This window comes from Zootoca vivipara, chromosome 9, assembly GCF_965207765.1.
Source record: "Zootoca vivipara chromosome 9, rZooViv2.hap1.1, whole genome shotgun sequence".
Lineage (NCBI taxonomy): Eukaryota > Metazoa > Chordata > Lepidosauria > Squamata > Lacertidae > Zootoca > Zootoca vivipara.
This window is the reverse complement of record NC_142592.1, coordinates 45706766-45723095: the sequence shown is the minus strand read 5'-3', so window position 1 is coordinate 45723095 and position 16330 is coordinate 45706766. Positions and strand designations below refer to the sequence as shown.

The following is a 16330-nucleotide window of genomic DNA, read 5'->3' as shown; positions in this document are numbered from 1 at the left end:
AACCTGACAAGCTGGAATGTGTGTGATAAAGGATGTAGAATCTAAGCCTGATGAGGAAAGGTTGAGGGAGTTGGGTATGTTTAGCCTGGATAAGAGGAGTCTGAGAGGAGATATGACAGCCATCTTCAAATACCTAAGGGCTGTCACATGGAAGATGGAGCAAGCTTGTTTACTCCTGTTCTGGAGTGTAGGACCCAAACCAATGGATTCAAGTTACAAGAAATGAGATTCTGACTAAGCATCAGGAATAACTTTCTGGCAGTAAGAGCTGTTTGACAGTGGAATGGACTCCCTCAGGAGGTGGTGGACTCTCCTTCCTTGGAGATTTTAAAGCAGAGATTGGGTGGCCTTATGTCATGGATGCTTTAGTTGAGATTCCTGCATTGCAGGGAGTTGAACTAGATGACCCTTGGGGTCCCTTCCAACTCTATAATTCTATGATTCTAACTTAGGGGCTGCCACAGAAAATGGCATCTCCCGGGCTACTGCCACCCCAAATTTCTGAGGGCAATGAGGGTCCTCTCTGCCAATCTTAATATCTAAGGGTGTCTGCAGGAAAGGAGGAGGCCTTGAATTGTGCCTGGAAACAAACCAGCAGTGCAGCTTTTTTTGGAACAGGGGACTATACAAAAGAATAATATTCCTCTCTAGATCCTTAAAAATTCCCTTTTGTCATACCATATGACAGCTGTCCAGGATCTTCCTCACAATAACCTTATTATGCACTTAATGACTGTGGCAAGGCTTATCAGGCTCTGGAGGACTTTAAATGCAGATTTCTTTTAGGTTTGGTTTCACAACTCTAGGACTTAATATTAATGGATGAACTAACTACCCACATTCATGAAAAAAGAACAAGCAAGAAATCAGACACTTTTTATTCAACCTGATGTCATTTTATCTCTTATGCAACATCAAACAAACATGGCTACAATTGCACATGGTAATCCATGGAATGACACTTCTGTTCAGTAAGTGAAATGACCTAATTAATCAGTGAAACTATTTCAAGATTCTGTATTTCTGGGAGAGGGAACATTTGTTGTCCTCCCCCCCTCCTTTTTGATGCCTGTGTGTGTGTGTGTGTGTGTGTGTGTGTGTGTGTGTGTGTAAATGTTACAAACAAACAAACAGGGCTTATGTGAGATCTAAATAGACCCCTGGCCACTGCATTTTGGACCAAGTGAGTAGAGCACATTGCAATACCATATTGGCCTGAATATAAGCCACACCCGCAAATAAGCCGCACCTTTAAAATTTATGGGGGCAAAAGAAAAAAGACAATACCCGGGCTGCTTCCAGGGGGGGGGAGACGCTCCACTTTGCAGGCAGCCTTTCCCCCTTCCCCCTTCTTTCCGGGGGAGGCTTGGGAGTGGCGTGCATGCTGCGCGCTGTTGCCCCACACTCCCGGGCTGCTCTCTGGGGAGGGGGAGCTGCGCCGCTTTGCTGGTGGCATAAGGTCTCGAATGCAAGTCACACTTTAGTTTTTCAGGGTCTGAATTTGGAAAAAAGAAAGAAAGTGCGGCTTATATTCAGGCCAATACAGTGCTTCAATCTGGAAGTTACCAGAGTGTGGAGTACAGCAGACAAACCATATCTGTCCAAAAAAGAGTCATAGCACAAAGCTGGCACTCCTAGACACCAGGGCCATCTGAGCCTCCAGTGCCAGTGTTGGACCCAAGCTGTGGACCTCTTTCTTCAAGGTAAGAGCATCCCAGTCCAGTCCAAGACAGAACATGTCTCCCCTTCCCAGATATGATAACATGGGACGCATAACACACCTGTCTTTACTTAAGGTGAGTGACCAACCATGGTACTAAGGGAAATGGCTAAAGAGGGAGCCAAACAAAGTCAGATTAGTGAGCAAATGCCTTTGAAGGTTTCCAGAGACATTCAGTTATCTCAGAGACAGGCACTTCTTGCACCATGAGATCAAGGTCCATCCTTTGATAATAATGAGTTGCGTGGATTTGTCGCAAGAAAGCCGAGACTGGGAACAAAGTCCCACACCATTTGCCACCCTCAATCTAATCCAGCTCTTGGGTCAGAGTTAATCAGCCAGCAATGTGATGAATACCTAACTGCAGCTAAATATTGCAGGAGGAGATTATCTGCCTCAAAAGAGCAATCACAGATATCTACAGCAACGCAGAATGTCCTTATTAGGTTGAGCAGCTTCCTTCTAGCAAAAAAGACTGGAAGAAAGATATATGCCATTTTGAAAGGTTTATGCATTTTTAGGGTATTAAAAAAACAAAAAACAGTCTCTTGCTCAGGTGCTGGTTTGCTCAATGACTCTGCAGGGTTGGGGAGCGTGTCTCCCCATTTGGATTGCAAAATCATTATTACACTCCTCCAACCCAGAGCTCCTATCTTTTGGAATAAACAAGGAGAAAATAACAAACCCAAATCTGTAAAGATTTTGTTTTGAATGAAAGTTTCCTCCTGTGCTTTCTACGAAACTGTCCGCCGCCCCTCCCCCTGGCCCTTGGCAACTTTCCTTTAACCACAACCATTGACTTCAGGGGAACAGTGATTCAGTTAACTGTGAAATCTACAAAAAGCAACTTACCAGAAATTTACCAGCCGCTGAATGAAGGAGAGAGGCAGAGATATAGAGAGAGGAAGAGAGGGAAAATACACACAGACATAAAGTCACTTGCGTAGTGAAAAACATAAAAGAGTGCTTAGCTTTTAGAAAGAACATCCCTCGCTTATTCTTCCAAAGACCATCAAAGGCTGATTTTAAAGGGAATTTTCTATTTATTGATTTATCAAGCCATCATCATCATCATCTCTTGCCTTTTATTCATTTCTCTTTCCCTCCTTGAAGCTGTGCAAGAAGGAACATATAGGCCCGGGAGATGCACTCACCCGTTCCAAAGGATAGATGTCGCACCAGAGCCCCCTCTCCTTCTCAGAATGAGTTATCTGAATTTCAAGTTACAAGACAAACAACTGTGCAAGCTTGAGGAGGAGACTGCCAGCTCTGTTTTGGAGTAAACTGAGAGCAGTGGGAAGAAAGAGAAAAAGAGAGGACACACACAAAAAAACCCCCATCTCTCCTCAGAGCCCAGATGAAAAATAAGGCAACTGCTGGTTTTTGAAGAACAAACTTTGAGCCATGTGTGTCTTCTGATTCAGCAAAGACTCTGTGTGTGGGGAAACAGCTGCTGAAGCGCTGAAGTTGTCCTTCCCACTCTAGAATACAGGAGTGACAGAACGGGAGGTTTGGGCAGAAAGCATCAGCTTCAAGGACTACAAGCAGCAGTTGCTGCTGCTGCTGCTGCTGCTGCTGCTGCTGCTGTTGCTGCTGCTGCTGCTGCTGCTGCTGCTGCTGCTGCTGATTCAGTCCGCTGAACCAACACTGCTGACTGCAAGAGGAGCCAGTATTTCCCTTCCAAAGAGAGAAAAAGGTAAATGAAGGAGCTTTGTACAGTAGCTAGATGTGTAGAATAATAGCTCCAGGCAACAGTGTCTAAATGGGTTTTTAAAAGGGAAAGGGGTTGAAGGACTTTGTAGCCGAGAGCAGAGCTAGCTATTCTGCATTGTTTCTTGCGATCTTTTCTCTTCTCCCCCCCCCCCCCCCGGTCTTTTGAGCATGAAAGGACAGTAAATAAAGTGTGAGTGAACTGAAGCTTGCCATTACTGTATATCCCCTGCAGATGCTGTGTAGCAGTTTTGTCTGCTTTATATGCTCTGGGGGCAAGCACCAAGACCCCAGCGGAGGGGGTGCAGAAAAGAAAAGAAATAGGTTAGAAAGCCCCCCCCCCAGGCAGGTTTCTGGTGCAGGTTGTCTGTCTGTCCCCATGCCATTTCTCTATACCTGGATCATCTTTATGTGTTCTCCCTGGTGCCTACCTTACATATACAGGATTGGGGGGAAGGGGACGAGTGTCTTTTAAATCACTTTTACGAACTGAGCAGTACGAGACATGGAATTTCAAACTCAGCTGCTCCACAAGCAAATATAGGGATGGGATGCGAGCGGGAAAGATACCAGTTTAGGACGCACTGATGCTTTTACATTAGAAATACATAGCCGAGAGGCTCCAGAAAAGGGATAGGGAAGTTGGCAAAGACAAGCCACCGGCTGGCTTGTGGAGTGACCTTACTGCCATCATTTGTTTATCAAGCAGATGATGATGATATGCTGTTAGAAACTAGTTGGAGTAGTTCCTTGAGAGAAAGTGCTAACACTCAACATGTGGATGTAAGGATGGGCTAATATGATACCCTTGATGGACTTAAATAGCATGAACCTGGTATTAAAAAGCCTATCTATCTATCTATCATCTATCTATATCTCATAACTAGTAAAAGGGCAAGACATGCTTGTTCATTTTTTTTTAATGTACCGTTTGGGTGGTGTGCACATGCACACGCACACCTACCCACACCCTGAGGGGTGTTCTGTGAGACAATAAAGGTGATTTTGGTGAGTCAGAAAAGCTGCAGCAACGCGGAGAAGGGAAGAAAGAGTCTGGGTGTGCATGAAAGGCAACAGCTTCACTTTGCTTTGGAGTTTCAGAGGCAATTAGAAGAGATGTGGCTGCAGGAATCAAAGTGTACCTCCATGCACTAAGCTAAAAAGCTAACAGACGGAATGCTTAGAAGCCCTTTCAGAATCAATACCTGGGCAAATGGAACCAGATTGCAACAAAAGCATCATAAAGCAATACGAATAAGACTAAAATCTGGGTGCTCTACTGAAAAGCTACCCGTTGCATCGCGTACTAGTTTCTACTCAAAGCAACAACAACAAAAAGGTTAATGGCTATGGCTAACTTAGGTTCATTTACGGTATTTCCGCAAGCCTATTCAGAGTTTAAATTAGCTGGATGCAACCCAATTTCTCCGTTTACTTCTGTACCTCTGCACCTCCACTTTTTGAGGTGTGCCTATACCAAGAGAGCCAATGTGGTCTAGTGGTTGCAGCATCAGACTGGGGCCTGGGGGACTAGGGTTCAAAGCCTCATTCAGACATGAAGCTTGCCTTGGGCTAGTCCCCCACCTCACAAGGTTGTTGTGAGGATATTATGAAGAGGAAAGAACTGAATATATTCCCCCTTGAACTGCTTGAAGGAGAGGTGAGGTATACAGAGAATCATAGAATTGTAATGATAATAATAAATATAAAAAATTTTATTTGTACCCCACCCTTGAGGCTCCAACCTCCTGCAATGCAGGAATCTTTTGCCCAGTGTGGGGCTCAAACTCATGACCCTGGCATAAAGAGTCTCATGCTCTACCGACTGAGCTATCGAGGGGATATATGTAATAATAAATAGTAAAGTAAATACCTTTACTAAGGTAATAAATTAGACAGTTTAGTGAACATGGAGAAGGTGGGGAATGAGTTTGAGTACCAAGTAGCAGTGCCACTTGCTTGACCTTGGGCAAGGCATTCAAACCGCCTTTGCTTTGTTTTCCACCTCTTTTAAGATGAGGTTGCAGAGGAATGCAGACAAAGCAGTTCGTTGGGGGAGGGGGTATGTAAAAGAGAGCTACAAAGTAAAACTGCATGGGAAAGAAAAAATATTATTGTCAATACAACATACAAGTATTAATGTGTAATAATGGGCTGTCCAAATCTGTCAAGATGGACTATAATCAGCTGATTGTGATATTAAGCACCGATAGATAGATGATAGATAGATAGATAGATAGATAGATAGATAGATAGATAGATAGATAGATAGATAGATAGATAGATAGATGATAGATAGAGGTAAAAGGACCCCTGACCATTAGGTCCAGTCGTGACCGACTCTGGGGTTGTGGCACTCATCTCGTGTTATTGGCCGAGGGAGCCAGCATACAGTTTCCAGGTCATGTGGCCAGCATGACTAAGCCGCTTCTGGCGAACCAGAGCAGCGCACGGAAACGCGTTTACCTTCCCGCTCGGAGTGGTACCTATTTATCTACTTGCACTTTAACGTGCTTTCGAACTGCTAGGTGGGCAGGAGAGAGAGATAGAGGTTTTCATTGCAACACAATAAATGGAGGGGGGCTGTGTTTTAAACAGGGCACAAAGCATTGATCAATTAATTGCTATAACTGGGCTGATTCAATGGCAGATAATGCTTTTTAAGTGGACCTGTGATTTATTAGACTTCACTATCTAGGTCATACAACATCCTCGGCTTAAATGTGGGACAGAAGCTCTCTCTGCATGACATCCAAACACAGGGATAAAGCACCTTGACATGAAGAACACCAAACTTCATAGTGGGGAAATGCAATGAATTTATTTACTGCTTGATCCAAAGCACTTTTATTCAGAGGGGGACCCCACTGAGTTCAGTGGGCTTTACAACAGAGGCTGCAATCCTAATCCCATTTACCTGCAAGTAAACCCCATTGCAATCAATAGCATTTACTTCCGAGTAGACATGTTTCTGTTTGCATTATAAGTGTGCATAGGACTATAACCCTAGTGCAGGGGTGCAAAATTATCCGGATGTTGTTGGATTACAAATCCCATCATTCCTGGCTCTGCTGGCTGCAGCTGGGGGGAGCTGGGGAGCAACAATATCTTTTAAAAAAAACCCACAAGTTTCCCCCTCCCTACCCTAGTGTAAGATGAAAGATCATCTTTAGAAGAACTAGGGAAGGGTTGGGGAAGCTTGCTCAGCTTGAAGACTGTATTGCCTATGGGCAACCCGCCTGGAGCTGCATGTTGGTGGCAGGTGCAGCCAGAGCCAAATGTGAGCAGAGCAACAGATGTGACTCTCTATTCACGTGACAAAATAATGCTCCATCCTCATTCGGGGTTCTAGAACAATGCTCATATGCTGATTCATTATTATTTTTTCCAAGAGAGATGCCCCAAGGCTTCTTTTGTCAGCCGTGACAACGGTTTGGCTATTTCACTTTTGATACTTCCACAGATTAGAAAATTAGTCGAGACGTTTTAAAAGATGGCTTGGGAAATAAGCAAGGGTGACCCTGATTTGGGGCTTTCCATGGGCATATGGATGGTCACTGTGAAAGAAGAAGTCAATGAGCCTTTGTTCTGATCCAGGAGGGCTCCTCTGGTGTTCTTAAACAGATAAAGCTATAGCTATATGTCATTTGAAATCATAAAGAGTACATAAACTAAATAGCACCTTGAGAACCCACCCGCTTTGTCTTTCATAACATCTTTCTCTGAGTTTTGCCTTGTTGCTGCATTGTTTACAGTTTCCCCCTCCCTCTATATCAGGCATCCCCAAACTGCGGCCCTCCAGATGTTTTGGCCTACAACTCCCATGATCCCTAGCTAACAGGACCAGTGGTTGCTGGACTTCAACTGCCATCAGACCCAACCAGCATGGCCAGTGGCCAGGGATGATGGGTGTTGAAATCCCCAGGTTCCCCACTCCTGCTTTATGGGGTACTGTGCTTTAATTCTCCTTTTTGTAATGCAACAGGTTTGGTGAATGAAAGACGTGCTTGGGGTCTCAAGGGTCCCTGTAGTTTTCAGTGACTGACATGCTTACGCTCTGATTATGTAACCATTCTCTCATTTGTTTTCTCCTCTGGGACCCTCTGTTCATGAATTGCAAGAGAAAAGACAATGGCCAATTCCACACATGCAATTGCTGTGGAATAATCACAGTTCGCTCATTCAGTTTTTATAGGGCATTTAAATGGCACCATGAACAAAACACACCTACTTACTCATCAGCTGGGATAGCTCAGTCAGTAGAGCATGAGACTCTTAATCTCAGGGTTGTGAGTTCAAGTCCCACATTGGGCAAAATGCGGATTCCTGCATTGCAGGGGGTGAGACTAGATGATCCCTTTCAACTCTATGATTCTGTGTTTTCCCTGTTCAGCTTCCTTTTTGCTGCTTAGAAAACCCATTCTTTCACAACAAAACAGCTTCCCTGGGTGTAAGCAACCTACTCTTCTCTTATTTTGCTGGCTTGTGATATTGCTGTAGCCATTTCCTAGTTTGCTGTAGCCCAGTCTTTCCCAACCCAGACTACAACTCCCATTAGCATGGCTAATAGACAGCGATGATGGGATTTGTAGTTCCTGGTAAAGGCACCAGGCTGGTGTTCCTGGTGTTGATTTTTTCATGTTGACAATAAATCCTTATCTTTTTTTGTATCTGTGCAGATCTAAGCAATGATGAAGACTATGTCCAGTGGGAACTGCACCTTGAACGTGCCAGCAAAAAACTCCTACCGCATGGTTGTCCTTGGAGCCTCCAGGGTGGGCAAGAGCTCCATCGTCTCGCGGTTTCTTAATGGCCGCTTTGAGGATCAGTACACACCCACCATTGAGGATTTCCATCGCAAAGTCTACAACATCCGGGGTGATATGTATCAGCTAGACATCTTGGACACATCTGGGAACCATCCGTTCCCTGCCATGAGGAGACTTTCCATACTCACAGGTTAGACGTGTGATTGTGTGTGAGAGAAGGGGGTTACCAGGGGCTCCTCCTAGTCAATGCACATCAGTTGGGGGAAGGAGAGGCAGGGTGAGATATAATAACTCTCTCGGCCCACCTTTGTATTCCACTGAGAACTGAAATGGGTCTGATCAGGTCAAAACTGTCAGAAAAACTAGTTATCCAGATAATGAAATCATGCTAGGATCAGCCCATCCATGAGGCAAACTGAGGCAGCTGCCTCAGGCAGCAGAATCCAAGGTGCACCTTTGCAGGTGTGCTCCTCGCTGCCCTACCCCCACAGCCAGAGAAGCAATGAGATATAGCTATGGAGGCTTCTGGGTTCTGGTAAGATCTCACCACAGCCATGTGATCCCAGTAAAGGGGGGGGGAACAGGAGGAGGATTTTGGCACACACACAAAAGTTTGATAAACTTGTCAACATGTTGTTATAAAACATTATTTTGCTAAAAATCCATGCCATCTTAATTCATTGCATTCTTTACAATGAAAGCTCTGTAAATAGCATTCCTTTTATCCACCAGATGTTCTCCGAATGTTTTGTTTATACCAGGCATCCCCAAACTTCGGCCCTCCAGATGTTTTGGCCTACAACTCCCATGATCCCTTGCTAACCGGACCAATGGTTGGGGAAGATGGGAATTGTAGTCCAAAACATCTGGAGGGCCGAAGTTTGGGGATGCCTGGTTTATACCATATAATGTTTGGTTATATCACAGAGTGAGGCAGTATGCTTCTGAATACCAGTTGGTGGAAACATCAGGAAGGGAAAGTGATCTCGCACCCAGGTCCCGCTTCTCATAGTGATCTGGTTGGCCACTGTGGGAGCAGTATGTTGGGCTAGATGGGCTACTCGTGTGATCCTACAGGATCTTCTTAATATAGCTTGGATAAACAAATCCCTTGCTGTATACGACTTTTACATTATCTTTTCTAAGAGAGGTTGTAACGGATTGGCTTAATTTGTTTCCCCCTCTTAAAACATTGCAGGAGACGTTTTCATCTTAGTGTTCAGTTTGGATAGCAGAGAGTCCTTTGATGAGGTCAAGAGGCTCCAGCAGCAGATCCTTGAAGTCAAATCCTGCCTGAAGAATAAGACCAAGGAAACAGGTGACCTACCCATGGTGATCTGTGGCAACAAAAACGATCATGGTGAACTCTACCGCAAAGTTCGCTCTGAGGAAGCAGAGAAGCTGGTCTCTAGCGATGAGAACTGTGCTTACTTTGAAGTCTCGGCCAAGAAGAACACCAACGTCAACGAGATGTTCTACGTTCTTTTCAGCATGGCCAAGCTGCCCCACGAGATGAGTCCCGCCCTTCACAGGAAGATCTCTGTCCAGTATGGGGACACCTTCCACCAAAAATCCTTCAGGATGCACAGGGTCAAAGAGACAGGTGCCTATGGCATGATCTCCCCCTTTGCTCGCCGACCCAGTGTCAACAGCGACCTGAAATACATCAAATCCAAAGTCCTCAGAGAAGGGCAACCGAGAGAAAGAGAGAAATGTACTATCCAGTGAGGAAAGCTCTGCCGAGATGGAGTCTAAATGTGCAGTGCCTTAAAGAAAATGGCTGACGGGAGCAAGTTCCTAATGGACTTGGGAGCTACAGGTGATTACGGCAGCTCGCACTCATGAGAGCAGTGCTCGAAACCACTTTGTCAAAAGTACCGCACCATTTGTGTAAAGAAGTAACTTAAAGGGAAATATTGTAAATACTTGAAGCTGCCTGGCAGGTGACTGCCGTGCCCCGCACCTGTGACTTGTTCCTTCTTCTTTTTAAAAACTACTTTTCTATTTGGTGTTCTCTTCTTTGGATAAACGGGGTGTGTGAAGAAGGCTGGAGCTCAGCGTTATACAAGGAGTTAGTGCAGGATGGGTCTGGCCTGCCCCACGTAGGAGTGCTGAGTTCTCATCAAGCAGTAGGCAGCCTTTGCTGAGGAGATGAACATGTGCCATCTTTTTCCTCCAGGCTTCTTCAGAAATGAGACCCACGATTCAATGCCTGTCTTGGTTCTGTGGTGACTACCAAGACAACTGTATATATATAAAAGGCAGGCATGGATCTCTGGATTTGTCAGGTCAGAAGAATGTTTGAACATTTGGAAGTTGTGGGGAGAAATGCACTTTTTTGTGGCAGTGGCAATTCTTCATAGTGTCAATGCAAATGTCGCTTTTGTATTAGAGCTTTAACTTTGTTTTTGTTTCTCAAGCAACAGCCAGATGGCAGATTGTCTGTTTTAACTGAAATGTGAGCTAATCAGCAAGTATGATCTGGAAATGTCAACTGTTTCCCAGTTACATAATGTGTACAGTAACTTAAATTGTTGTACTGTAAAAAAAAAAAAAACAGCACATCTGACAGCTTCATGTGATTTGGCTTCATTTAATTTTCTGTTCTTCGAAAGAACCATTTATATATTTATATATACTTGGGACACTTTACTATTTCCTATTTACAAATCCCATCTGCCTCCCATTCCAATGATCTTATAATGTTTCTGTTCTATACTCCACTGTATACAACCACCGTGGGTGTGATCTATCCAGTGGCCAACGCCAGCTTTTTTTTTTACACTAACAAGGTTGATGCATGCCTACTCAGAAGTAAGCACCATTGAGTTCAATCTGACTTCCAGGTAGCAATGGATGAGCCTGACCATTTCATTTTCTCTCTGCTTCTCATTTTTCGAATCTTAAGTTCAGTTCTCCGCATTTTCTCATCAGTTTGCAAACATTTTTTTAAAAAAAATAGGCCTCATGAAAATTCACCCTCATTTTACTGTGTATTTTGCCTAAATTATAGTTTTATGCCCACTACATACATTTTTGCAGGCACTTCCCCAAATTTAACATGTATTTGTCAGTTATTTTCACAAACGTACAGTGGTAACTCGGTTTATGAACATAATTGGTTCCGGAAGTCTGTTCATAAACTGAAGCGTTCATAAACTGAAGCGAACTTTCCCATTGAAAGTAATGGAAAGTGGATTAATCTGTTCCAGACGGGTCCGCGGAGTACTCAACCTGAAGCGTACTTAACCCGAAGCATGGGTGTAATTGGTTCTGGAAGTCTGTTCATAAACTGAAGCGTTCATAAACTGAAGCGAACTTTCCCATTGAAAGTAATGGAAAGTGAATTAATCCGTTCCAGATGGGTCCGCGGTGTTCGTAAACCGAATATTCGTAAACTGAGGTGTTCATAAACCGAGGTTCCACTGTATGTGATTTTGCTCATGTTGTCCCCTAATATATACATTTTCATTTTATCTGGCTAAAGAACTACAGCATAAAATTTGGAGAAGTGCAAATCAGAGAAGTAAAATGATTATTACTTCCAGGGTCAGCATGATTAGGACTGACCTGCAACTGGCCCCAGTGTTCCTGGTGTTCAAATGTCTGGAAAATGTTAGCATAACAGGATCTCGTTCACCTAATCACAAAAATATATAAGGTGCGAAGTTTAGTTTAGGATGTGACTGTCTTCTAAATCACATTCGCTGAAGGGGGGGTCACCAGAGTACTGAATGAGTGTGTGCAAATGGGGTTGTTTTTTTAAGATGGCAAAACATCTCTCTCTTTTTAAAAAAGAAAAAAGAAAAAAACAGCATGAAACCCACGGTTTTGCTTCTGTCATTCTGTTCATCGCAAGATTCCTGTGGAGAAAAATAATCATGTCCAAATGAGACCTGTCTGTCACTCAAGCCCTGTTTTAAAATCTAGCTCCCAAGTGGCTCTTGAGGCCTGGGGTATCTTTGTAAAGAGGAGGGAAATTTCACTCAGAACCACTGCATGATGACATGACACAAACATACCCTTTTAACAGTGGCTCCTTTCCCTGCTTAGACCCATGACAGCTCTCTGCTCATAATGGGCATGTTTATCTGAGCAGAACGTGGGGTTTTGCATACCTCGGACGTACTGCAGAAGTTGGCTACCCATTCACCATGAACAAGGAGCTGCCACAGGTTTAAAAATGGGACACCAGGCCCATCTCTTCTTAATTCTCTTTCTTGCCCCCACATGGAGGTCCTCTGCCCATAGCTCTCTTCTTTCTTCCCCTTTGCTCATTCAGTGTGCTGATGCAACTGTGTGCACTAAAAACAGACATTTTAAGAAGAAGAAAATACCTCAGACATGGGTATGCATTGTGTTGTGTGAGTGAGTGTATGTGATTGAATGCAACGAGGGGGAACTTAAGTCTTAGTAGTGTTGACACTGTAGACAACGTGGATTGATACGTTGTACCAGCCCTTGAATATTTGACACCTCCTGTGTTTTACTATACCTCATATTCTGTATATATGTAAATAGTGCGGCGTGTACTCTGTTTAACGTTGCAAGTTCTGCTGATGCTGAATGAATATTCCCTCTGCCGTCTGACTGGTAACAGAGGCTTAAGGGTAGAAGCCCCTAACAGACAAATATCACCCATCTTATGCATTGCAGGGGTTTGAACTAGGTGACTTTCAGGGTCCCAACAAACTCTACAGTTCTGTGATTCCATGATTCTGAACCCTCCATCCCTCGCAAATGTAAAATACAGTATTGCTTGGTTTCTATTGCCATGGCAACCTTCTCTATTATTTTCAGGTGTCTCAAAACTTGCGTTAATATAGACATATATTCCTTTCCAAATAAACCTGATTTATTTATTAGCTGTGTCTCAGATGTTGTACATGTTCTCCAAAATGGTAAACGAAAGCAGAGGTGGGCAATGTCTCAAGATGGGTCTCCTGATGGGCTCAGAAAATCAGATTCTGATGGAGAAGTGGAAGAAACGTTGTAGACTAAAATGAGAAGCTTTTTTATTATTATTCAGCAGGTGTTCTATGGTCTGGATACATGCCACACCACAAGTCTTCCTGCCAAGGAGGAATCATGGTCCTGCTACTATCAGCACCGACTGGGAAATTGGTTTGCGGGGAGATAATGTTTCGCTAGATTTCTTCTTTCTCTGTTTCTAGTGGAGAAGATATTAAATGCTAAGCATTTTACACACATGCATCACAGAGTGTAGAAAATTGGCTTACAGGAGTTCTGAAACAATATGCACTCAACTCTCCTCACTGCTAGAAGCACACTACAAGAAACAGAAGTTTATTCAGAGAGCAAAATCTCCAAAAAAAAGCACTATGGAAAGAATGGACGGTGCATTTATTTTATTTATGTATTTCTATTCCACACTTTCATTTTAAAAAAAAACATATCGAGGTGGTATACAACATATAATAATAAAATCAGCAAAAAAATCATACGAACACTTTAAACATAAATAAATACTGATTGGTTACAAAGAGAAAATTCATATTGCAACGACCCATCTAAACAATATAGTTTTCAAAAAAAAAAAAATGTGAAAGAAGGGAGGGATGTTTCTTGCCAAACCTCTACAGGCAGTGAGTTCCAGAGATCAGAGCCTGCCAAACTGAGGCTCAGTCTCTTGTTGTTGTTGTTGTTTAGTCATTTAGTCATGTCCGAATCTTCGTGACCCCATGGATCACAGCACGCCAGGCACTCCTGTCTTCCACTGCCTCCCGCAGTTTGGTCAAATTCATGTTGGTAGCTTTGAGAACACTGTCCAACCATCTTGTCCTCTGTCATCCCCTTCTCCTTGTGCCCTCCATCTTTCCCAGCATCAGGGTCTTTTCCAGGGAGCCTTCTCTTCTCATGATGTGGCCAAAGAATTGGAGCCTCAGCTTCAGGATCTATCCTTCCAGTGAGCACTCAGGGCTGATTTCCTTAAGAATGAATAGGTTTGATCTTCTTGCAGTCCATGGGACTCTCAAGGGTCTCCTCCAGCACCATAATTGAAATGCTTCAATTATTCGGCGCTCAACCTTCAGTGAAGGCCAATCAAACCTCAGGGGCATACTTACAAGGTGGATTGTAAGTGATCAGATTTCCCTTAAGGTACTTTGGACCCAACTTGCTTAGGGCTTTGTGAATTAACTTGCACTTTGAACATGATCCAGGAGCAAACTGGCAACCAGTCTAGATGTCCCAGCAGTAGAATAACATGTTGTCAGCTGCGACATTCTGCACTACGAGCAGTCCGGCTCCTACATTCTGTACTAGTTGTAGCTTGCAGGCCAGATACAATGACAGCCCCACCTAAAGTGCAATACAGTTATCTAGCCCCGAGGTTACCAAGGAATGGACCACTGTGGCCAGGTTGTTGGGGTCCAAGAACGGTTACCGCTGGTGTATTATCTGAGGTGGTAAAAAAACACTTCTGCCTACAGAGGTCTCTTGGGCCGCTAGTGACAGAGATGAACCAAAGAGTACCCTCAAACTGCGTATCTGCTCCTTCGGAGGGAGGGCAATCCCACCCAGAACAGGTAAACGACCTCTCTCCCAGTCCAGTACAATTGTTTACGCCACATAGTATGGGTCTTTATATGCCGTTTCTGGAAGGATGCCTGCCGCAGGAAAGAAGGAAGGCGAGAAGGATCTCTCCTATGGTTGTGGAGCCCAGGGGTACTCCACATAATTCTGCAGGGAAGTTGTGACACTCATCACCAACATTATCAAATGGATGTCTCTAGCATCCTTATGCAATTGCGCTCCACATAGCATGCCAAACGGCAATAGTCTTGCTAGCGGGCAGAATGAATCAAAATTTCCCATGAACAATATAATGCTGATGGAATGCTGGGGGGATTTGTGACATCTCCAAAACAAGCACTTCCCTGTGGAGAAATGTCTTATTTACCTGAAACACAAATGAGCAATGATTACACATTTTTCATGTTAGAAGGTTGATGGGTTTTGAAAGATCCACACACACACACCCAGGAGCTGGGAAGGGTCCTTGAAACAACCATTAAATGGGTGACTGGTAGGTGTGATAGATACTTCCCCTTGGTTTCCATAGAGACCATCTCTTAGTTGACAGTGATGACTGGATCAGTGGCTTTATTTATGCCAGGTGAGAAGCAAAATGATTGCTCTGCGCAAGCTGTTTTATCTATTGCCCCTTAAGAGTGTCTTCGGACATTTTCAATTGGTGAAGAATGCATGAGTCATCTGTGCTTCCTATTATTAACAACTGAAAACTATTCTTACTTTTGTATGATGTGTGAATGGGCTGCAATTAGGGCTGCAATTTTTAATTTGTATGCTTCAAACAACTAGCACTTTAATTGTAGATTAAAATTTGGTCCCAGTTAATTCAATGAGGCTTCCAGCATTACGAAATATATGAAATTTGGGGGGAAAGAGAGGAGTGTTCGACACCATTTTCTTTGCAGTCCTGATTCCAAAGTGTCCATCTTGATTCAGCTAAAGGACATGCATTGTCAGGTGTAGGTTTCCATGCATTCTGTAGTGGTTAGAGGGTCAGAGTGGGACCTAGGTTCAAATCCTCATGAAGTTATGTATCTGAGTGACCTTATTCATTAACTCTCAGCCTAACCTACCTCATAGGGTTATAATAAGGATAAAATGGGGTGGGGGAGAAAACCAAGTGCATTGTCACTAGGTCTTGAGAGAAGAGGTGAAATAAAAATGCAGTAAGTAAATATTCCTAGCTGGATGACGAACTAGGCACTGGACTGGGTGCTGTGCACCAGTGGTGAACGGTGCTGCTAGGCTGCCCGGGGCAGCATCCCCTGGGGACGGGGCGTCGCTCCACAGTGCACATGTGTCCTGATGCATGCGTCATGATGTCATGACGACAGCGCATGCCAGGACGGACTGCGCATGTCTGCACATGTGCAGGCCGTCCGGGTTGGTGCTGCTGCTCTGCTCTGGTGGCGCACTCGGGCAGCGGCACTCGGCTGGTGCTCTGCTTCAGAGCGTGCTACGGAGCGGGTTGCCGGGCGCTGGTTTGCCGCCCGGCAACCCGCTCCATAGCGTGCTCTGCTTCTTCCTGCTCGAGCGGAGGAGGTGAGGGGCGGGCCAGGGTCTGGAGGTGCTGCCC

At 44.2% G+C, this 16330-nt stretch overlaps 1 protein-coding gene across 2 annotated transcripts; it reads left to right on the top strand.

Annotated features, from left to right (window-relative positions):
• Positions 1 to 2571: 2571 nt before the first annotated feature.
• RASD2 (RASD family member 2) lies at positions 2572 to 13064 on the top strand. Of its 2 annotated transcripts, none has more exons than XM_088652120.1 (4): positions 2572 to 3292; positions 3347 to 3416; positions 8110 to 8389; positions 9398 to 13064. In XM_088652120.1, exons 3-4 carry the CDS (start codon positions 8119 to 8121, stop codon positions 9925 to 9927), a joined length of 801 nt encoding a protein of 266 aa, XP_088508246.1. In that variant the 5' UTR covers positions 2572 to 3292; positions 3347 to 3416; positions 8110 to 8118; the 3' UTR covers positions 9928 to 13064. The 2 variants fall into 2 exon arrangements, with proteins under 2 accessions (XP_088508246.1, XP_088508247.1); XM_088652121.1 differs by having other exon boundaries at positions 2572 to 3301.
• Positions 13065 to 16330: the final 3266 nt, after the last annotated feature.